This window comes from Watersipora subatra, chromosome 7 (assembly GCF_963576615.1).
Source record: "Watersipora subatra chromosome 7, tzWatSuba1.1, whole genome shotgun sequence".
Classification (NCBI taxonomy): domain Eukaryota; kingdom Metazoa; phylum Bryozoa; class Gymnolaemata; order Cheilostomatida; family Watersiporidae; genus Watersipora; species Watersipora subatra.
In genome coordinates this window covers 44387590-44412244 of record NC_088714.1, presented here as the reverse complement: position 1 = coordinate 44412244, position 24655 = coordinate 44387590, and the positions used below count along the sequence as shown (strand labels likewise).

Below are 24655 nucleotides of genomic sequence, written 5' to 3'. Positions count from 1 at the left end.
CAAAGATTTCATTCTGTATGGCAATATGTTGTAGTCAGGTAATTGTCTTTATTTGATAAATTATTTATATAGCAATAATTTAAACCAATCCAAAACATGGCAGAAAATATGTTAGGAAACTATAGCTTGTAAACTTGGCTAACTTCCAAGCTGGATTGGTATCTGGTATATGACATCAATGTTGCTGAAGATACTTGGGGTAAGCTACATATTAATAATTGTCATTAAACAGTGTTATGCTTGTCAACATTGTATGTAGTAGTGTTCAATATTGCGGTATCAATAATATATATATAAGTATCGATTACTATGATAAATGTCGATAGTCTTATGTACATTGAGGGACTGTATCAACTATACAGAGCATTTTAGAGCAAGGATATGCGTGTATTGTACAGATAATCTGGTTGGTTCAATTTCATCTGATCCATGGTTTTCTTTGTTTATCGTCAGAGAAGATAAGTTTCATATGTGGTTGTTTGGAGATTGTCTTTCCTTGTTTCCTAGTCGGTATCAAGGTTAGTGGGTAGATAGCCATTTAGCAGTTGTGTTGGCGGAGACAGCACTATGAGAACTCAAATCCATCTCCCTTTAGCTGCAATTGAAGTCTCTGATAACCTTCAGCTATCGATATAGCTGAAAGCTATTTCAATAGCTATATATCAATATATAGCTATATCAATAGCTTGTTGATATATAGCTTATATCAATAAGCTATATATAAGCTCAAGCCGTGTGAATCACATTCCACATGATTCACACAGCTTGTCTCAGGTTTAATTAACGCTGAAGTATAACCATATGGTTGTGAAAGTGTAGACTGGGGGATTTGAAAGATTTCTACATTGTTCAAAGAATGACACAAATGTTCACAGTGTCAGTAAACTCAAATACAAATAGCTTACCATAAATAGTTAATAATAATGTTTCATAATAGAAAAAGTGATGCTGTAAAATCATAACATAACCTTTAATCATTACAAAAAAACTTGTTAGCAAATATTATTGGGAGTTGCCTACACTTTTATAACCTTTACTCACTGGTTTGAGGAATTCTATAGCCCACATTATGCTCCAGAGCCAGCCAATTAGCAAGAGCGGTGTGGTAACCATCTGAAGAAATGCTGCTAATAAGTTGACACCAAAATTTCGCAGTTTTTTCTTCTGTGTCTTATCTTTAGCACACAGACTGAATGGTGCGCTGATTAGTGTACCTATAACAATTATATAACATACTATATATACAGTAGATGCTCCTACAACATAAATAATTTATTCCAGGAACGTTTATGGTATAGGGATTTTAATTTTACAAACAGTAAATTACATATAAATTGCCTAATCCATTCCAAGGTCTTTCCAAACTTACCTCTTTTGCCCTTCAAAATAGGAAACAACTGAGGACACTTTTTTAATTTAATGACAGTACATTAACTGTGGTACTATTAGTTTGTATCCACAACTATTTTTTTTTTCCATGTCACATTGACTTGGTTTAGGTTTCATGATTACAGTAATTTAATGTGAAGGGGAGCCCACACCATCAATGTCAATTTAAATCAACTTTTCCTAGAAGGCAAGCTCTATGCTGCAAAGAAAAAGAAGAAAAAATTGTATGTCTAAAATAAAGTGTAGTACAAAAATATAGCTTTACTATAATAAATGTAGTGTCTTTATGTCGGTTCAAGGACAGGGTTAGAGGTGGTTAAGATAAAATATAGCTTTTAACGGGACTTGTGACCTTCAGTTTGGTAGGCCACCACTCAACAGTTACAGTTAGAGGTGGTGAAGATAACTCCAACAATTACACTAATCAATGAAAACCAGTATTTCTGAACAATCGTAGAGGCACATATTATTGGTGTTTTAACGGCACAGCTGACGATCTCTGAAAACACACTAGAATGCCCTGGTGTCTATCTATATATCTAAATCTCAGTGTTTGTTTGTCTTTTCGTGTTCATCCCTGTGTCCAGGGATTCAAATCTACCGATGAAAAATCCTTATTGCACTGGATCGGAACTCGCGACAATTGAAGTCGCAAGTTTACAAACAAGCTAACAGCAAGGCTAAGCTATTCTTATCAGTCTCACCTATTTTATTTACGATATCCTAAATCGCAATGACAGGCTACAAGCAAAATGGGACTGTGCTTTTTATTGTCAATTAATAATAATTACCTTTTGGGTTTGTATTTCTTTTTAAAGTTTTTTAATAAGCTATTTCAAAATTCGTTACCTGTTTTTTAATTCGTAATTCTCAAATGTGACATTCCAATTTCAAATGTCCTGTTACCAGCTTCTATTTTCGGTTATGGCTATCGCTAAAATGAAAATTGAACTTTTACGTGTGAACTATTATATTATCTCAAGTAAGAATTGCGCCTACATTTTCTCTTTGTTTGGTCAAAGAAAGTATCAGACAAAAACAGTCTGATATCTCATTTTCAAAACATTCAGTATCGAGAGGTACTAGTATCGTCGTATTCAAAGTTTTGATAGCTTCTGTTACAACAGTAACCTTTTTTATACTCACACTTCTCTGTACGCCTACTCCGTGTTATTATTAAATATTAATTCAACGTATTCATCTATTTTAGTTTGTTTTCTCAGTTTATAATAATTGTATCAATATTAAATCATTTTTCATAGTAAACATTTTAGCAAAACAGGCTATCTAGCCATTGCTTGCTATGTATTTCACATTTAAACGCTTTCACAGTTGTTTTACTGTTCTTTTAATTCATTTCAAATGCGCAAAAACATTTTTCTCACGATATGAAGTTTAGAACATAAAGTGCTAAATGTTGTATATGTTAGATAAAAATAAATTCTCTGTCCAAAGACTTTTTTATTACCTCCGCAACGCCGGGCATTCTGCTAGTATATATATAATAGCTACCCCAAATACACCTACACATCGTTTTCCCTCTTAAGTGTGACAAAAGAAAAAAGTATACTCAAGACTAACTACAGGACTCTCATTATTTATATCGACCTTGAGAACTTGCATCGACTTGACGCCTTTTGTTTGATATATTGCTATAATGAGCAAAGCTTAGGTCATACTAACTTTGCGCTATATATTTAATAAATAAATTTTATGCTTTGTTTAGCTATTTACTAAATAGTCATAGCTAATGGTTATATAAACTAGGTTTGAAAGGCAACAGTTCCTTACATACTATGAGAGTGAATAAACTAAATTTGTTATAGTTTGTGTTATTATTCATACAGGAAAATAACAATGTTATGGAGAATTTTGACATAGTTTGATGCAAAAATTATATAATTTTTTTGCGTTCAGTGAAATTTACGTAAAATGATGTTTATTTTACTCTATAAGGGAATCTACTGTACATCGTACTAACATTACCTTGTTCTACTTGCATGTAAAGTAAAGATGATTTCTATCATAGTAAGTGATATTTTTTATATTTTACCATTTCGTTGTACTATGTATATTTATTGAATTTTTCTTCAAGACTCTATTTTAAGATGACCAGTTAAGCCAACTACAATTTGCTCGACATACCAAGGCCGGGCACTACACAGTTAAAAAAGCATAAGAGGACTGCTACACAGCACGGCAGCTTTTCCGGTATTGCGGATCCAAAGAATCCTTTCTTTTCCTTCACCATCACTTCATACCTTCCAGTGGCAACACCGGGTTGCATTCTGTAAAGAGTAGGAAATATTCGGGTAAAGAATAATTGTCGCATCGAAATTTGTACTCGTTTCTGACATGTACTGTGTGTGATCATTAGTCATTATAGAGTGCCTAGTTAATAGTCTAGTGTAGGAGTCTGAACACCAGTCTGTGTACCAGTCTGAACACATACACTTTATATCATTGTTTCTGCAAAAAAATGCGGATAGCTTAATTTTTTGCACAGTTTAGTAATAATAAAGTTTAAATATGCCTACTGAGCTTATTTAGTCTACGCTGTAAAATCAACAGCCAAGTGTATTGCCACAGAACCATTTAAATGGTTCTACATTTGTTTTGAAATTAAGTTTGACTTAAAATCTCATAAAAATATATTTTTAACAATATTTGTAGGTCTTGATTATCTATGCTGGATGCCCTAAGATACCCTAATACCCTAGATCAAACCATATTTCAGTATGGTATGTTACTGGTTGGAGGCGTGTGTCTTTTATAAATCGATTAAATATTGTGTTCTATGATAACCTTTAAGAACTTTATGCTTCAACTAGAAGGATGCCCGGTGTTGCACGGATAATAAAAAACAGCTTATAAACGGTAGCAGGTAATGTGGTTGCTATTGGCTAGTTGAGTAAGCTAGGATACCTATGGTTACAGTTACTAATAAGTGCCGTAAGAGCAAACTTTAGTGACATTGCGCGTAGCACAGTGTTGTTATGCGTATTTTAACAGACATAATGAGTATTTGTCCAATGCATACATTGTATCCTGTGTAGCTTAATGCATTGGCTTGTTGCCTTGTGAATGGGAAATCCTAAGATCCTGGGAAATCCTAAGATCCTGGGAAATCCTAAGATCAAATATTTTACAATGTGAATTTTTCATTGCTAGGTTTTTGCTTGAAAGAACATGTTATATTTTAACACCTACGTTCAAACATTCTAGAAAAAATTTACTTTAATACAATTTTGACAGGCTTTGGATAAATCTCGCAATAAAAAAATCAGTCCGAGGCAATTTATTCCTTACTTGTTGTCCGAAGTTGTGATGAATTGGAGTGAATCACAGATACATGTATGTATCTGTGATTCACTAATGTTAGCAAAAACTTTTATTAGGCTTGTTCTTGTTCTGCGGTCGATCATTACCACTACATGATGATGCAACACTCTTTGTAGTAGTATGCACATTTCAGCTTTACTTCACGAGAAAATATATTAAATAAAATACTAGCTAGGGTAGCGTTTACATTAGTAGTGGACATTTTAATTTTGTACTTATTTTAAGCATTCAACTCCGAATCATAGGAGCGGTAAACTCCAAACGCATTCAACGATATTTAGTTTCACTAAATTAGTGCGAAGGCATTCTTGTGAGAGTACTTCGACTTCATAAAAACGCTCACTGCTGATGGATCCAAACCAATATAACTCAGCTAAGCTCTCCTCAGTAGAGGTAAAAAAAATTCAGCACACTCCTGCCTGGAACCACGCAGGTTTCAGCTATGAAAGCGTTCTTCTGCCACTCACTGTTTCTGCTCTATTTTGTGTTGCGCATATAAATATGGCCGAATAATCAATTTTTAGTGTAACTAGTTGACTGCATGAATTGAAAAGAGACCATGACTGGAAAGGAAGTATATTCTAACAAGTTTTGTTTTGAGGGATACATCGCCAATCTTAAAAAAGTTTATAGTTAAATTCTAATTTGAAGATTTTAATCGTTAAAATTGTAAACTGCGAATTTGTCGGCAGTAAGCAACTCCAAATCTATACAAAAAGTGGAAACACTGTGATGAAGATACCGAGTGCTTTACTTCATCAACAACATAAGCTGGAATGTTTAATTTTAGCCTTAGAATATAGTTTTAAAGTGTAAACTGAGGCCGCTGATTACAATAGATGTATCAGACGATATTGTTAAACTTGCTGAATACAAACTTTCATTTTCTGTAACTTTATGCAAGATTCTACACCAAAATTAATATAGTTGCACTAACATGCATGTAACATGTACCAATGTAGAACTTGCATTCAAGAGTTCTAATTTGGAGTTGTTCTTCCATTCTATTCTTAGGCCTAAATATCTGAATGCCTAAAGGTTATTTTATTTCAGATTCATAGTAACAACAAAGTTTAAAGTATTGAAGCAAGTCATTGGTCAATTTATCTGATGCAATCCAAATCTTCTAATTCAATATTTTATTTATTCATTTTGAGGTCCTTTCTGATTTTTTGCGCAAAAGCAGGAAATTGTGGCAATAACTTCAGTTGGTGTCGCTGTCTTCAACAAATTATTAATACAGTCATACCTCAACATGCGAGTGTCTCAACATATGAGAAAATCAAGATAGGAGCAGAATTTTGAGCAAGTTTCTTCTTTGAGATACGAGCATACGAGACAGTTCTTGATGGCCACTATATGGCCAAGTATGCAAGAGGCTGCTTTTGAGAACAGCATCGCTTGGTCTTTATTTTTGAATTAGTTTGAATAAGTTTTCAAAGGCCAACTGAAATTTATAGTAAACACGAAGCAAAAAGCGCCAAACCGAAAAAAATAAGAAAAGATTAAGATGCCAAAACTAATGTAATTTTACTAAAAGATTAAAACTTAGCTTCAAGGGGTGTTTAGTAAGCTAAATTCATTTAAATTAAATTTAAAGTTTCTGTTATTATCTGTTAACATCACATAAGTTTAGTGTACAAACGCGATGCTGTCAAGTCTTTCTTAAACCGCCGTTTCTCAGAAGGTCTCAAAGGTAACCTAAATGTTATACTAAATCCAGGTTAAAGAGGTAAATATCGATTGATATTTAATAATATTGATGTGTAGAACATCCTTGGCTTTCCATTGATGTGCATATTACAATAATTCATGTGATAAATTCTTCAAAAACTATAAATTAATAAAGAATAAAGTGTTTATTGTAGTAGCTCTAATGTGAATGTATTCAATCTGTGTAGCCTCCAGTAGTGTACACAGTAATGTTGCATTTTGTTGCCAATTTTAACAATTAAATAGTTATTTGTTACTTTGTTAGCGTATGTACTAGATTGCAACAATTAAAAACAAGTCTTTCCACAGTAATATTCTGTTTTGTGGCTTTGTTTATAGTATAGTAACAGATTAATTTGTATTTAGTTATTTTATATAGAAAATAGTGCCTTGAGACACAAGGAAATTGACATTCGAGTCACAGTCCCTGAACTTGTTAGGCTCGTATGTCGAGGTATGACTGTATATAAATTCCAATCAGAGTAATAGAGAAATTCCTGCTTCCAGGCGAAGTTCCTAAAGAATATACAGTCGATCTGCACTAAATGAGAGAAGACCGCAGTTACTACTGTAGAAAGGGATTGCAGTAGCAGGGTAACACTTAGAATTCTAGAGTACTCCGAGCAAACAAGGTATGAAAGAAAGCTGTTACTTTGTAACAGAATCTTGTTTACATTATATTGCTGATCCTACTCTAAAGAGGTCCGAATGCTATTATTTTCTGAGTGAAGAGGTCGCACTTACAATGCAGGCAACATGGAATGCGACTAGTGTAGCACCGGAGACATTTCTGATATTGTGATCATACGTTTGATAGACCCAATCACCATCCCACTCCTATTACCTCATCCTTGTGTTCAACTCAACAAGCTATTGTCGCTCACTGCTCTATCTCTGGTTTACCACCGTATACCGTATTGCTACATGGTATCATAGATTAGCCATTTTTATACTGGAAGTTATCCTACCTTTCAATAAGAGGGTCATTGTTTGAGATCTTTTCAAATTCCTTTCTTGAGACATCAACTCCCACATCAAGTTGGTTTATGTCTGGTTTTTCTTCTGAAGCGGCCGGAGCACTATTGGATTGATCTGTTGAGACAAATTGTGATGGCATTTATTGTTGGCAGTAAAACTTCCTCAAGTTTCAAGCCAATGCATTAGTTTCAGGCATTAATGTATTCATTAATGCATTGCATTAGCGCAATACATAATTAGTTATTACATCATAATTAATTAAATCAATTCAATGAAACAATCCATTCAAACAATACATTAAACTAATGCAATAAACCATTTAATTAAATGGCGAAACTTTCTCAAGTTCTAAGCCAATGCATTAGTTCAATGCATTGATGCAATACATTGCATTGGTGTATTAATACATCAATGCAATGCATTGATGCAATGCATTCATTGATGCAATGCATTGCATGAATCAATGCATTGCATCAATGCAATGCATTGCATTGATGCAGTGCATTAAACTAATGTATCAAACTAATGCAATAAACCACTTATTTTAATCAATGCACTAACGAGTTCCAACCACTTAAGATTAAGGTTCAATCGAACCCCATAGAGTTTGATTGAAACCTAGAGGGGTTTGATCGTACCTTAGGAGGTACGATCAAACCCTAAGGTTCATTCAAGCTAAGATTAAGAGCCATTGCTGTAGACAATGCATTAAATACATTTTGCTGTTTGTATTAAGGCTATTTATATCAACTTTTCAAAATAGTAAAATTCATTCTTCAATGCAGTATTGGTGCACTGTTTGACTTATATAATGGAAACCTCAAAATACAAATGCAAAAAAGAGCTTTATTTGAAAGTATAAATTTAGTTTAATTGTCAGCCAGCCCAACTAACTATTCCATTATTGCTACAGTTGGCTCTGATACAGCCGACGCATGCTTTGTCGTACTTCACTTCAGCGGACTTTCACTTTTCCGGACAAATCCGTGATCTGGAATTTTGTTCAATGCAGCCACGCTCTCCAAAGAATGACAACTTTGACTGATAGACTTTGACAGAAAGATGACGTGGGTGCGTAAAATTTCCGCTAGGGTGTTTTATTGTTATTTCTGATTGTTATTATTACTGGTATTAATACTATGCTGGACCCTATTGCAGGTATAACCATATTTTCATCTCTCATATGTATACACTATATAGTATATACGCATACTATCTGTGCTACTCGGCGTTGCCTGGGTATTAAAAATCAGCTTATAAACAATGAGAGGTAATGAGAGTTGCCTGCCACTTGCTATTAGCTTGGCACAATGCAATTGGATAATTTGAGTAAGTTTACTAATAAGAGCTTCCGCTTCTCATGACTTTGCGTCGTGACAGAGAGCTGTAGTGTATTTGCTCCTCACATATACGGCCTAATGAATCCATCAAGCTCGTGTGTCTGAATTAGTAAGGCGCCGGATTGATGAACCGGAGGGTCCGACATCAAATCTTCCGCAATACAGATTCTTTATTCTAAGATTTTAATAGCTATAGCTAAAACTACACACATACATATACACACACAAACTTTGTGACATATAGATTATAGCACCATGTAGCCTAGTAGTGTGTTTGTGCGAGACAATATCGGTTGCTTAATGTACAGTATTGTGCACTACTCAATTTGCAATTATTCGACTTTTTCAACGTCGGTATTTTTGTCATGTCTGTGCATGGTTCAGTCTGTAATAGTCTGAACAAACGAGAGTTGTCTGCTCTTTGTATTAAAACAAAATCTAAATAAAAGGAATTTTCTGGTTGTTCAGTTTCTTGTCAAGACAGATCTACCTTCAAGCGCTACAGAAGTATATAATATATATATACAGAAGTATATAATATATATACAGAAATAGATAATATTTGTCAGCTTCAAGTTCAGAGTAATAGAGTTGACTTTGATTGGCATGATTGTAGTCAGTTTATTTCATGAGACGTCTATAATAGTGCAATAATGAGAAGGCTATAGCCTAAAGCAGGCATTTATTAGGGTTACTGCTTCTGTTAAAATTATATCCTGCTGCGGCTAATTTAGCCAATAAGAGTTCAGGTTTGCTGTCGATATGATAGAGTGGTTATAGTTGACCTCAAAATGATATTTTGTTTCATTGAGTATGAAGTTGTTACAAGCTCTATGCATATTAACATTCCAACATGTAATGTAGAACTTGAGCAGATATTTGAATCGATTCCAGAAGCGGTTTTCAGCAAATTTCTCAAATGGTCAGCTTTTGAAGTGAAAGTAAAGAAGTTAGCGGAGAAGAGAAAGCATGAAAAAAAATGGAAATTATAAAAAGTTAGTTTCAACTTCATCTAGTTTAAATAAGGTAAAGTCGTGTAGTGCATCTCCTACGTGTTCCCCCCCCCCCCCCCCTACCTACGCCTCAGTAAGCCTGCACTTCCCTGTGCATGTCTTTATGGCAACATAACAATAACAACTTATTTGATTGACTATCATTATATTTATTTAGTTTGTTTACATGTAACTTAGTTTTTGCAGTTTGATATATTAAATTTGTGGTAATATTACTTGTAACTAGTACCAGCAGCCCTGTGTGATGTGAGAGATCGTCAGGTGTGCCAGCGACTAACCATGTGCTCAATTATTTGGAACCACCGAAAAGTGATTGGTGCAGCTGTTAGTGTCTCGGAAGATTGAGGAGAATGTTGTGAGTTTGAACCCCATATAATGCGATATTTTCCAGCCTTTAAGTGTGGCTTGGCGTGGACAAACTAGCACCCTGGCAGGCGGATCGCCGTGAAAGATCATGTGTAATAACTATCTCCCCAATTATTCCCAAAGCAGCAACATGGTCTAGTAGCTCAGATGGTAGCCCGTGTGACTGATGAGCTGAATGTCCTGAGTTCAAATCCCATGTGATGCAATTTTTTTCCCCACATTTGCCCGTGACTTCAGACAAACAGACAGATATGGCTGTTACTATAGCAAAGATTACCATAACTATCCATAACATAGTAGCCTCATCAATATGCTAAATCACATAGTTATAAATAGTTGGCACAATGCTGTCTACTTGTTCAGCCAACTGCCAGGTCTTAATACACACACTATTCTTTTATAGAAATACTTGCTCTGACATGTGATGGTTTTAACAAAAGAAGAAATCTCAAAGCAAATCAAATACATGCATAGAGAGAAACTCATCCGTAACTATACAAGATTGCTAGTTACTAGTTGACTAGACACGGAGTGTGATCTTGGGAGATTTTTATATGGGTATAAGTATGGGCAAAATGTCTTGCGTGAGGCCCAGCTACGCACACCGACGAAATAGATTCTCTCTACATTGTATAGATATCGTTGTAGCTACACACATACGCTAGTAAATGGTGCACCGTGTTGGAAAATAGATTGTTAAATGAGACATATCCTCTGTCATGTGACATCTCTGCTTGGTTTTTAGTTCTGTTATTAAAGTATTGTTAAAATATTAGTACTATATTGCAAAATGGATTCTCAATTATTTGTGACAGCAACAGCGCTTATGCAGCTACTTGTATTTTTATATTTTGTCCAAAACAATTCTATACATTAACGATAAAACCAAACTAATAGTTTACTTTAATTAACAAATAATACAAAAATACCTGAAGTTCATGATATATCAACTTATATTAGGAACATATTTAATTATCAATTACCAAAACAAATGTTGGAAATTTTTCATAAACTATTCCAATTTATACAAGTAGCTTTGATATAATATGTGTTACAAAAGAGAATCGTTATATGTAAATGGTTGTTTGTATGAAGCTCCATTGTCATTGTCATATGAAAGACTATCATGGGTGCAACTACAATTGAATCGAGATCGTTATAATAAACTATTCCAGTGAATTACAGATACACTGTTTTTATCTCTACCGAAGTAGACCAACATCTTCATTTGGAAACGACGCACCGACAAAGTGTTTCCGACAGGCTACCAACATATTGGCTACGCAGAAGACGCACTCGTCAGCGTGCGTATTTAAAGCTGTTTACATTAGCTCTAGTAATTGGATAGTTTTTGCCCAGTTGCTCTAATTGGATATATTATCCATGGCTTTAGGCTCTATAATACCCAGATGGCCAATTTAGTGAATAGACCAATCAAAATGTTACGTTTAAGCATTAGAATAGCAATAAACTCCTGATGTGCGGATGATTATAAATGGTAGCAACAATATGCTGTATGGGCGGAGATTGTTCACAGACAAATACATATGATTATAAAAATAAAAATTTAGGAGGTGCATTTTTATGGTTTCAGAGGAGATGGTAAGGAAACCAATATTATGGAGACACAGTATAAACACTAGCGCTGACAGAGATGATAGAATATTTGAAATATCATGTGGGGTAACTAGCAGAGAGTACTCAGTATTGAGAGGAGCTTGCTAATTACTAGTAATTTAATCGCTACTAAATAACTTTCAATAAAATGCTGATTGAAGAACCATATTCTAAGACCAACTAAATACACTCGAAATGGAAAAAACAAGATAAAGATTTTCTACAGCAAAAATAGATTCCTCACTTGTTTGAGGAAAAACTTGTTTGGCTAAAACTTCATTTGTATATGCAAATCATATTTTTATCATGAGCTTTAATCTTTAGAACAACTTTTAGTCGAGATATTTCAACCAAAGTTTTCAAAAATCTCCCTTTTGCTTTCTTGACTCAGTAATGTGAAATTGACGTGACTGTAGCCATGGTTCCAGCTTACCGCATTTTATCACATCTTATCATTAGTGTAATATTTCTTATTTACCATAAAACCTCTAATTGAACGCCATGGCAATATATTTTTCAACCCTTCCTTTCTAGTAGCGGTCAATTGAAGGTGGCGTTCGAATATATGCTAGCGTTGTATTTTTCAAATGGCTCGTCAGAATTTTGGGAAGATAAATGTAGCCCTTTTACGGCAAAAGCGTATGTCGCCTATATTTTGCACTCTTTCGCCGGTGGAGCGATATTAAACCTTTTAGATGCAATAAATCTGCTAACTTACCTCTAACTTGTCAAAGATCTTTAAATAAATTATTCATTGGGAAGCCAAGAAACATCTCTACTAGTTCTAAGACCATAATCTATTGCTTGCAATTAACCTGTGATAATATTATAGCCAGTGCCTTGCTTTGCAATTTGATAGAGCTTTCAATTTTTTATTTCATTTTAAATTTAAAGGCATATTTTTATTTTATATCTATACTAGCTGTGCTACCCGGCGTTGCCCGAGTACTAAAAATCAGCTTATAAACAATGAGAGGTAATGAGAGTTGCCTACTACTTGCTATTAGCCTGGCATAATGCCAATGGATAATTTGAGTAAGCTTACTAATAAGAGCCATCATTTTGGCATTAAGCCATGGCTTTGCGTCGTGACTGAAAGCAGTAGCCTATTTGCCCCAACATCGCGACATATATTGCCTAGAGAATCCATCAAGGTCACGTGGTTTAGTTGGTAAGGCGTCCAACTGGCAAAGGCAAGGTTCCGAGATCAAATTTGCTGTTCTATGGATTCTTTAATCCAATACTTCAATAGCTATAGCTGGAACGACATATACACGTCTAATTTTGATAAATATATACTGTATATAGAATTAACAATGTTGAATAAAAGCTCATTGCACTCATTGATATGTTTGCTACAGTTTCCAGCCAAAACTAGCTTTTTATGTGCAATAGAAGAGGAGTTATGAGCGTCGATCAATTGTAAGATTAGGTTACCACAATGATGCTATCAAATAATATGCTATAAGTCTGCAGATTTACAAGTTATATAATTATAATCTATCAAATGCTACAAACATATATTCATGAACAAGTACTTACAAATCATTTGAATATTACATGCAGAAACAAAAATTAATGTTTTTAAATAAAAAATATTTGCATCATTTGCTCGGCTAGCTGCGTTCTGATTGTTGTTTTCAATGGAACGAGCTTCTTCTGGTTGTCCAATACCTTCCGCAATGTCTTCCGACTTCAACTCTTCTTCTGCACTGCTGAATTAGATGATATTAGCGTTTGCTCAATTTTTTGGCAGGGCAATACTTTTACGCATTGCATTTAGTACAAACGCAATGAGTAAAAGTTTTGCTCGCTAAACGTAATCTTGACCCTAAAAGTAGTCATTCATCTACGTACCATTGTAAATGTAAACCGTTTTTATATACTTGTACTTCAAAATATCAAGACCTCATTAAACAAGGAACTACTATTAGCCTGGGATAGTTATTAATTATTATTTTTATAGTATTGCTGTCACAATTTTAACGAAAAAATGAAAAACTTTGGAATTTGACAGCGAGAAAATTAATTGTTATTGATGTAAACGATTCATCATTAAAACGATTTCGTGGACACTTTTCTACTGACCAGTTAATATTATGGCTTCGTAAAGATCAAAGAATGTCAAAGTGGTGGTTAAATAGAGCTGGAGTTCAAATAAAGGTGGCATTCAATTAGAGTTACGGTATTTTCTATGTACGGTATATTTCTAATTGGAGTTAGCTTCTCTCTTTGATTCTCAGAATTCGCCTAAGACAATTTCATAAAACGCGAACTTCCCTAACTTTTAACCTCATCTTTAGTATTCAGCTGTTTTGGATTTTAACCATGAGATTATTATGCTACCAAATAAAACTTGGGCTAATTTTGTTTCTATCAGACTTTCATAAACTTACAAGATGTCGGAATACGACTGTAACTCAATCCTGACATTTGTTATGAAAGCCTTTAGCTAAAATTCAAAACATCTATTTACCTACCTACCTTGTAAATCATTCAATAGCACTCACCACTTACATTAAAAGTTATTTACAGTGCCTTCTCATATTGGTAACATTAGAAGCTTTCCTTTATTTGAGCAGGAAATACAATGACGTATCAACCTTTTCGATTTGTATATCTTGGCCTAGCCAAAAGCTATTAATTCCGTTTTCATTGTTTCGATGTAATGTCATTAATTGATTGAGTACTTCTGAGACGCAATTCAATTCGACTGCCCATAGAGAAATAAAGTGTATCGTCCACAAACTCCGTGTGTGTAAATTGGATTTACTGAAATGTCTACTATTCATAGCGTGATATATGATGCTGACCTTTCATATTATGGGCAGCTTAGTTATACCTACTTAGACAAGTAATCATGATCAGTCGATTCAAATCAAATGCTCGTCTAGATTCACTGAATCAAAGCATAATGAACAGTCTGAGTTAATCGGGGTTCCCAGAGAAATGAAGGGAATGTTGTCTCCTTTGGTTCATCGCCAAGAGTAATATTTGGCAGATTGCCACGAGATAAAAGAAGATTATTATTACAGTGCACCCTCAGGAGACGATTACCCTGATATATGATTTTTTCACCTTATGAAGTTGAACAATGGTGAGATTTCACCTCACCATACGAATTTTATTTCACCTTACGAATTCAAGAAAGTTTTTACCGGAGTTCAAATTTGGCAGTCAGTGTGCTTATTACGTACGTCGAAATAACAAAGACGCCGAAATGCGGTTCGCCGAAAACATTTTCACAACGTTTAGAAGAGATACGATGACCGACTTCTCTCAGGTCAGCAGTCCATAAGGAGAATTTTGTGAAAAGTTTGTAAGCAAGAGCAAATATTCATTTTTAACATTATACTCTCTTTTACTATATACTTTTATTCAGCATACATATATAACTACAAGTATCTATATTTAATTCGTTAGCTATGGAATCGGAGACCGATACAAACGTTACAAAACGAAGGAAAAATGATTTCTATGACAACAAAGTTGGAAGTCATAAGTAAATAGGAAAAAGGCGTTCGTATTGTTAATATTGCCAAGGAATATGGTTGCAATAAATTAACAATTGCGATTATTGTTATTAAAAACAAGAAATTTGTTAAAGCAAACACAAAGAGGAGCTTAGGACTGACGACTTGAAGGAGTTTGAGGCCATGCATGAGATCAACATTCAAGTGGAGCAACCATTTAGTACTAGTAGTAAGGATGTAGAGACAGAAAAACCTACACCGCCAGAAAAATTTCAAGTGTTTAATTTACTGGTGTGGACTGGTACATTAAAACAATACAGTACAATGTATGTATAATGTATATCGATAATTAATTTATCTTCTTTGGGTGGCGTGTTTTTCATGTTTTATTCATTTCACATTTTATTTTATGTTTTATTTCATTTTGATTCTATGTTTTATTTTCTTGTTCAACCATGTCTTTGCAGGTGGGCCTGTTTTCTACTACGTAAAACCAATCATTGTATATATGTAACTCATATATAACTAGCTACTCAAGATAAAGACGCATCCACATTACTTCCTAGAACTTGCTAAAGCCCTGCCTTCTAGGGTATAAATTAGTGCTGGGCAGGGGTAATAAAACTCATTGGACTCGCGGGTTTATCTTCTCTCGAGTCTCAGGTAATAGAGGTTTTAGTATTTCGATTTTGCGAGTTCGGGTTTTGGCTTGCGAGTTCGGGTTTTGGCTTACGAATTCAGGTTTTGGTACACGGATCCGTCAAGTAGAGTGGACAAAAACTCGGTCTTTTGCGCCCTACGTGCTAAACACTGTTTGATAACCCGCCTGTTAACCCTGGCCTTTTTGTCAATGCGCGTCAGTAACCCTGAGCAATCTGTCCAACTATCCGAAGTTTTTAAACTTTTATTATATATATCTGAACTTGCTCATAATACAATGATATTTGGTAAAACACCAGTAAAAAAGTCGGGCAACCCAGAGCAAATGCGTGCCAACAAATTCCCGTCAACTAAAAATGCCACAACATGCTGATGTCAAGTTTTACCAGTGAGTACTACTTTTACATCAGCGTAATCACATATTATAACAAACACAACACAATTTACGGAAATTGATAAAAATACTCTCTGAGCAATAGAACAAAATGTTAAACAATATTGTTGGTCTTGCAAAGCGCTGTTAAGATACGAATCTGATGAATTAGTTTCTACTAACAAAATGCAGACAATTTTGGTTGCTTAATACACCTTTATAAGCATTTCATCATGTTTCTGCAGAACAATAGAAAAAAAATTCCCTTTTTAATTATATATAGTTTCCTAGCTCCTAGCTGAAAAAGGAAAAAATATGGGTAATAAACTGCCGACTTTGGGTGATGAGTAAAAGTGCAAGCCGTCCATTATTTTAGAACATCACTGAATATGCTGTAGTTATCTAAGAATTATATCAGACCATTACATGTACCAATAATATCTGACAGGGTATGTTTACAGCAACCTGTGTTCATGTGTTACTGATGGGCAAAGCTGAAATATTTCCCTAATCCAGAGTAGCAAATGCTGGCTGGTAGAGGCATGCCCACAAGTTTATGCAAGGGAAAGAATACTAGAAAATCAAGAATAATTATATACTGAAATTGAAATTAATTTATAGACAGTCTGTCTGCCATTATACATGTAAGTAGTTTTAATAAATACAATACGTTTATTGGGCACCATTTTATTTTGTAATTGACAATAAGAACTAGCCAACTAAATATCAAAGTGCTATACCAAAGGTCACTAATTTACTGTCCTATAGTTATATGTATACACATTTTCAAAAACCATGTTAAATTTGACTAAAATTGTTGAAACTAAAATAAACTTAACTTTTATGGGATTTTTAGTCATAATGTGCAAATATCGCCGTTATACTAAATCCAAGCTAAAAAGGCAAATATCAATTAATATTTAATTATAGTCATGTGTAGAACATCCTTGGCTTTCCATTGATGCAAATATTACAATAATTCATGTAACAGATATTTTACAAAATATGAATTAATAATGAATAACGTGTTTATTGTAAGTAGCTCTACTGTGAATGTATTTAATCTGTATCTCTTTAGAGTTCCACATAGAGTCAAATAATTTGGTGAATTGTCTGACCTGCTTTTTCCGACAAAATATTAATAGTTCGGGTTTTACTGTTTTCCCGGATTCTGTGAAAAATAACGCTAGTGATGAGCTTTTTCAAACCAAGTGTATATTAAGACTACCGCCGGGTTTATTAGGGTTGAGCTACTTCAGGTATTGTAACATTCTCTAATGTTTCTGTTGTAACTAATGTAAACTTTCTTACATTGAAAATAATTAAAAGCTGTTCTATGTATCCTGTACAATAGGTAATCAATATATGTAGTAATCTCCTCCTGCATTCTCACATCCAACTCGTCACTTTATTGTCTCGGTTAAGATGAAAAAACTTAAAATTTTTATTTCTACGCTTCCTCTCAGTGTAACTAGGCAGCGGCAGTAGTTGTTTAATGTTGTCTGCACGGTTCGCCAGTTTCTGTCAGCACCTGATCAACAGTATAACGCATTTTATTTTCTAGTTCTGTGATTTCATTTTTTCTTTTGCCATGTTTAATTATTCTTTTAACCATGTTACTTTATTTGTACCATCGTACTTGTATTACCGTGTTACCGATGTCCTCTTCTCCTGTTGTTAAATTCAGTACAGCTCAACGTAAACGTCATCCACAGGTTTTAATTTTCACTGAGTTGTTAAAGCTGTTCACAGTAATCTATCTTTATTGGATAGAAAGCATGAAATTCTGCAACTATTTACAAATGGTTGCCACCATTTATAGGCATGAGTTGTTTTCTACACTCAATTGTTATTATCTTTTGAAGGTTTTTTCTATTTACTAAATTTTGTGTATGAAATTGTCTTATTTTTAAATAACCTTAACCAAAAAAAGTTTGTTAAAAAGGTCATGTTACATTACTAATATATATTAACTTGCTATGCTACCTGGCGTTGCCCGGGTATTAAAAATCAGCTTGTAAACAACGAGAGTTAATGAGAGTTGCCTGCCACTTGCTATTAGCCTGGCACAGTGCAAGTGGAAAATATGAGTAAGCTTACTAATAATAGCTACAGAGCTAAGTCATGACTTTATGTCATGACCGAAAGCGCTAGCCTATTTGCTTCCAAGCCGTCCGTATACCGACATATATCGACACGCTAATCAATCAAGCTTGGTGGCTTAGTAAGACTGGCGAACAGGAGGGACCGAGATCTAATCTTCTACGATATGGATTCATTATTCCAAGATTTCAATAGCAATAGCTATAACTATACATATACACAGACGACCAACTTTGAGAAATATATATATATAGTAATGTAACGTGATCAAGACTTATCAAAACACGAACCTCAACTCCTACAGTAATTCAAAAAACTGCAAATATTAAATATTTAAATTGCTAACAAGTGTAAATGGTCAATCAAATATATCTATGGCTTTTTGCAAATGTAGTATATTCCTTCAAAGAGATCTTATAACAATGGTCTTACAGAGGCCAACTTAATCACAAATATTCATTAAAGTGTACAAATTTCAACTGGAGTTGGCAACAAGTGTCATTGTAATTTTGAATCAAAAGGCAGTTGCAGTGAATAGGAAAATTTCTTTTAAAGGTTGACTTGCAACAAAATTCACATTACAGTTATTTGGTATAAAAAGGTTCATGTCTTGCTCTGCTGTGTTGTAGGTGCAAAATATGTGGAAATGTGATTACAAGCTCTTAAAAGCTCAAAACGAACAGTTAATTGCAGCCATCATAAAAAGGCCATAGGTTGGAATCCCTTTATTTTGATCACGTACTCAGCTTGACGTGGTTACTGTTATGACACGTGATATTATCACGTGAATTGAAAAGCCAATAAAAGGCTCAATATAGAACGCCTGCCTCATAGCACTAATTTATGACAAATACTTATCTTTATGTTTATGTTAACATCTCTACGTTAACATCTGTATGTTAACATAAAAATGTGATGTTAACCAGATTGACCAATCAAATTGAGCACAGCTATTCAGTTATTAGCTTTTTAACTTTAGCTGGTCCTTCCAGCCAGAAGCCATAGCTGGATTGTCATGTTGGCAAACAAGTACGCACTTGGTTTAATATCCGTAAACACCTTTTAGAAAATGCTTCGGTAACCTCTACAAGCGATCATCTACGAATGCAAGTAATACAAATATGATATAAGATGAAACTCAATGCGAACATGCGTAGTGTCTAAAAAACGTTACAGTTTAGAAAGTTGAAATGAAAAAATTAAAAATAAAACAAATAATATGAAAATAATAAATATATCTCATTTTACTTATTCTGTTGAAGTTCTGCCTGCTAACCAACTGTCTCAACTCTCAACCTTTCGCATCATCAAATCCCTAAGGTTTCTGAAGTAGTGACAACATAGACCTCTTTATTTATTTAGTTTCTTTAGTTTTCAGCGTATAAACAGGTTAGTTTAGTTAGTTTAGTTTGTACGGGTAGTTTTCCCACAATTCGTCATGATGCATTCATTTTATGTTGTGTGGAATTATCTGCAGCATCTGGTAAGTTTTGACCATAAGCGTTTGAGCGGAGGAACAAGTTAAATACAATATGGTATTTTTTTGGAATATGTGCTTCAGCTTACTATTGATTTAAACAAAGCCAGTCCTGAAAGAGATTAAGCTTTGTATGTGGAAGTTCAAGTGAAATACTTCTGACTAGAGGTGCGATTACACCAGGATGACTTGTCAGAGTTGTGTTTCCGCTGAGAGAGGTGGAGATGGAAAGGCTCCTAGTCTGTTTATAATCTAAAATACGTTTTGTCTAAGATTCAAACTCCAGTTTTGACTAAACAAAATGAGTCACCCATTTTAGCCAAGTAGATACAACATCGATATCAATTTCATTTGCTTGTATTTTTGGTATCCTTAACATTGTGAGATATGATTGGCCAATTTATGTTTTACTCAGTCAATGGCGACCATCAAAATCAGATAAACATAGTATGACATCACGGATCTCGTGTCAGTGACTGGGACAAAGCCATTTTTACAACCATTTTTCGTTTTACACCAGACTTTGTTGGCGGGAAGCAACTTCTTCAGTAAATCGACCTGGTGTAAACGCACTGTGACTGTTACGAAACGTGCTGGTTTGAGACGTGTATGAATGTGGCTGGTGTAGACAAATGACATTAGCTCTCTATCAAACAGCAGGAGTCACTCGAAATAGAATCGAGAGCAGATGAGCTTATTGGTTTTATGCTCTACAAGCAGTTGGAGGTTGACATTTTTGTCTGTTGCTAAAAATAGTGAAGCCTGTCATCAGCTGCCGCGCTTCTGGGAATAGAGACCATTTATACAATCAAGTGAAGTGGATAAACCATTGTTTGTTGAACAGTGTGCTGACAAGGGTTAACAGTGTGCTGACAAGGGTTAACAGTGTGCTGGCAAGAGTTAACAGTGTGCTGGCAAGGGTTAACAGTGTGCTGATAAGGGTTAACAGTATGCTGATAAGGGTTAACCAGCTGAGATAGGAAAGCTTGATGTTACTTTTTATTTAACATAGTTATTAACTACCAGCAGATAGCAGTACATTTTTATGTACTTCCGGCAAAATGTGGTTGTTCAGGAGTTTCTAGCCACAAGAGTTGACAAAAGATATGGTCTGGGCCACCTTCCAATGTTTTATGTTTTTTTCTCCTTCAATCTTTTTCCACTTAACCTCTACATCAGTACTCACATCCTCATATAAAACAACAACAACAGCAGCAGCAGCAGCAGCAGCGATAAAGTATATGAGTGTGGGAACCTTTCAGCAAATCATCAGCCTTATGCTTATCAGCTACTCCTGACCAGGTTGTTGCAATTACTCCCGCCTCCCCCTCACTCCCTCCCTTACCCCCCCCCTCACTCCCACCCCCACCCTCACTCCCCTCTCGCTCCCACCCTCACTCTCATACATTGTGTTTCCACGGCTAGGTTAATTTGCCAGTTTGCGTCATCAACAAGATGGAAGCGGTTTTTCATGCGGAAGTTTCACATTTGTGAAAGATGGAAGTGGCATTTGCGGAAGATGTGCAAGATGTGGCGGAAGCTATTCCATTTTAAACATTTTCCACACTTCAGTCATTCATGTTTTGTTTTGAGCTGTTCCGAATTGCAGTGCTATGACCTCTGATGTCGAATTCCTTGTCTGTTTTAATAAAGCGTCAGCGTTAATCAGTGTTAATCCAGCGTTAATCCAGCGTTAATCCGCAACATGCAAATGTCCATTGAAACAATTACCACACCGTAGATCAACGTGCACACAACTCCAAATTGGTATCATTTGCGCCATGGAAACGTAGTGATAATTAAAAGACCAGTCATTGTGGTCAAGTACTAAGTTTGCATAGCTTGCTATAACTTGGCTCAAAAAACTCTTGATTAGCCTTTGGTTTTAATATTTGGTCAATTTTGGTGTTTGCTATCAGCATAACCAAATATCTTTACATGGTTCAGTAAAGAAAGCCCAAACACCAAATCTTGAGTGAGCCACAAATTGCCTTGAGCGCGGCATGAAGTGGGTGACAGGAGTTGTCAATACAACTAGTAATGAAACTTTGCATCGAGAGTGCCGTAGATTGCCGGCCGGTACTTCTAGACTTCTACTTCTTCTTAGACTGATTTCTATACACAAATAAAAGGTCGGGCAGCATTGCTATTTTCACAGTCTGTTACCATTAACCATAACCCGTCAAATTAATTACAGTATATAATGTTGCGTGTATAGCCCAGCAGCAAAATGTGGGTCTGGGTGTTACTCAGGTATTACAAAAGATTTACTAGTAATAGAAGTAGGTCTGCACTGAGCTATTTAACATCCTGTTCCAATCTTTGGTCTCGTCTGCTACACGGATTATACTTGGCTCTTAAATTCATTAAGAATTGTTTCTGCCTTGTTTAACGGCGTATATAATGGCGGGTGCTGACTAAATTTGTTAATAAAATATTTTAGAATTTCAAATCAGATGAGTAAATTTTCAGGGAACGATTCAACCGTTTTTGTTGTTGTATGCAAATTTTATTACTCGAATTGAAAATTGTTAACGCTTCATCCAGTTTAACATTGAACTTTACAAGGTTGAAGAATACAAGGTTTGAGTAGTTATATGCTATAAAACTATAGATACGAGTAGTCTTGTGCTGAGTTGTTTAACTTATTCGTATTACATTGTATCGGTAGATACAATGTAATATATATAATATATATATATAATATATTGCAAATGCTTTAATCGTTTTTCATGATTATTCACTCAAGTTAGTTATAAGGCATTGTCAATAACTTGAAACATATAGTACATGCAGCTGAATATTGTAGTACATTAGAAAAAGGAGATCTTCAGCTAATCTTCCATTAATTATAACAAGCTGATTTATAAACTAAGAGGCAGCAGCTGTAGAGCAGCTCCGCCCATGGAGTGCACCATAAAAAACAACTTTAATATGGAGCTGTCCAACCTGGGTTACCCATTAGCTGTCACAATGGTAAAAGTTACTTATCTAAGTAGTATACATATATATAATAAAGACACCCCTATATGCTGTTTTCTCCCTCAAGTGCGGCAAGAGAGAAACTGATAGTTTCAAGGCATACTATGGGGCACCCATTATGGGGCTCCCACTATGGGGCCCCCACTATGGGGCCTTTGGTATTCAAATGAAATTTGAGAACTTTCACTGACTTGATCTAACAAAATCTAAAATCTAAAATCTAAAATCTAAACAAAATCTTTACATAAATCCTTCATTTTATAAAAGCATCTACATTATTTAAACATTAAAAATGCAACTTGGTAGCTGTGTGAAACAAAGGTTGTGCTACTGTACAAACTTGGATTGAACACAAATAGGCCAATTAAATGTAGATGAAAAGAAGTGTATTTTATCAACGTGTTTCGGTGGATAGTAAACAAAAAAGGGCTAATTTGCATGGTTTTTACTGCAACCTGTAAGACCAGCAAAGACCGGATTTTTCTGAAACTGAACTTGTGAACCATAAAGTGCCTCAGAATATTGATTTTTTAATTAACCAATAATCAACTAAAGCAGTAGTTGGCTACAATTAAATTGTTTATCATTCCCTACTTGAGTACAAAATCCTTTTGTTATTTTGATAAAGCCATCTCGATACATAATATATTATCTGATACATTATATTATTATATATTATTATATTATATTATTATTGTATATTATTATAGTAGCTGAATAATCAATACTTATTAACAAGATAAACAAGCATATTGCTTCAATTTTTAATTCACATAAAACCAAAACACTGTCTAAGTTTTTTGTGAATAAAACATTGAAGATATGCTCTTATATATCCAGTTAATTATGTGTTTCGGCATTGCTATTAGATAACAGCATAGAGTAGAAATTTAGTTATAAATGTTTCTAGGTGAATAACTACGGCTTGTTACCAGATTTGCGGAAGCATTTTATGTAAAATGTAAAACTATCTCATTTATAATATTCAGTAAAATCATAGAGCAAGCCCCTGTCCTTAAAAGTAAAATCATAGAGCAAGCCTCTGTCCTCAAAAGTAAAATCATAGAGCAAGCCCCTGTCCTCTCTATTTTTGCCTACCTGAATCTGCCATTAGCTCGAGATAATACCGCTTGGAGAACACAGATTTAAAGAGAGTATTAGTCGCAAAGTCACTTGTCGTCTGCTCATTCCTGTCTGTTCCTCGGCGCGTGCTGTTTCCTCTCCTCTATCTATCAGCTCTTCAACAGTAAAGTGGAATCGGGCACTGATCTTTGTTGTGATACGCCGCGGCAACTGAGCGCCAGTCAGTCAATATGTTTGCGGAAGAGATGAGAGGAGGCAGTTAGATGTGACCTAGGAATTAAGAGGTCACAAGCAATCAGCGGTAATAGAAGGAGGATAGATACGTATATAGAGCCTGGGATAATCCTGCAATAACGGTTTATGTATGAGAGTGAGAGCTACAATATGACAGCTGAATAAAGTGAGCTCCGTTCATTGTCAACAAACAGACATCTGACTATCAAGTGATCTGACAGTAAACATCATATTGCAGGGGAAGCAATAAAAAGGAAATTAAAGATGCTATTATTATATCGTTGTTGTTATTATCCAATCTAAATGTGAACTCCCACGCTCCAGCTATCTTAGCCTAAGTTCTGAGTGCATTATGATCAAATTCTCTTTAGCTCTCCCAATTACTACGTGAAATTAGGTTAGAATACTTGCGCATGTACCTTTGTTTGAGAAAATAACATACTTATATTATTTTCCAGTAGGCCTACGTACATAGAGAGTTATCGGATAAAGGAGGTTATAAGTGAATGTAA

The 24655-nt window shown here is 34.8% G+C and overlaps 1 protein-coding gene across 1 annotated transcript; it reads right to left on the bottom strand.

Moving 5' to 3' along the window:
• Window positions 1–37: 37 nt before the first annotated feature.
• Window positions 38–24158, bottom strand: LOC137401127 (protein stum homolog). The gene is made up of 5 exons (XM_068087494.1): window positions 23925–24158; window positions 7413–7536; window positions 3535–3677; window positions 1042–1214; window positions 38–595 (listed from the first exon to the last, which is right to left on the bottom strand). Exons 1-5 carry the CDS (start codon window positions 23935–23937, stop codon window positions 566–568), a joined length of 483 nt encoding a protein of 160 aa, XP_067943595.1. The 5' UTR covers window positions 23938–24158; the 3' UTR covers window positions 38–565.
• Between the last annotated feature and the right edge of the window lie 497 nt (window positions 24159–24655).

Bases quoted from the DNA above. Each gene is read 5' to 3' on its own strand.
- LOC137401127 (XM_068087494.1), bottom strand. The intron at 3,678-7,412 runs GTAGGATAACTT...TACTCTTTACAG, and splicing joins AATGACCCTCTTATTGAAAG to AATGCAACCCGGTGTTGCCA. The intron at 596-1,041 runs GTGAGTAAAGGT...CTTCAATTGCAG, and splicing joins CTATAGAATTCCTCAAACCA to CTAAAGGGAGATGGATTTGA.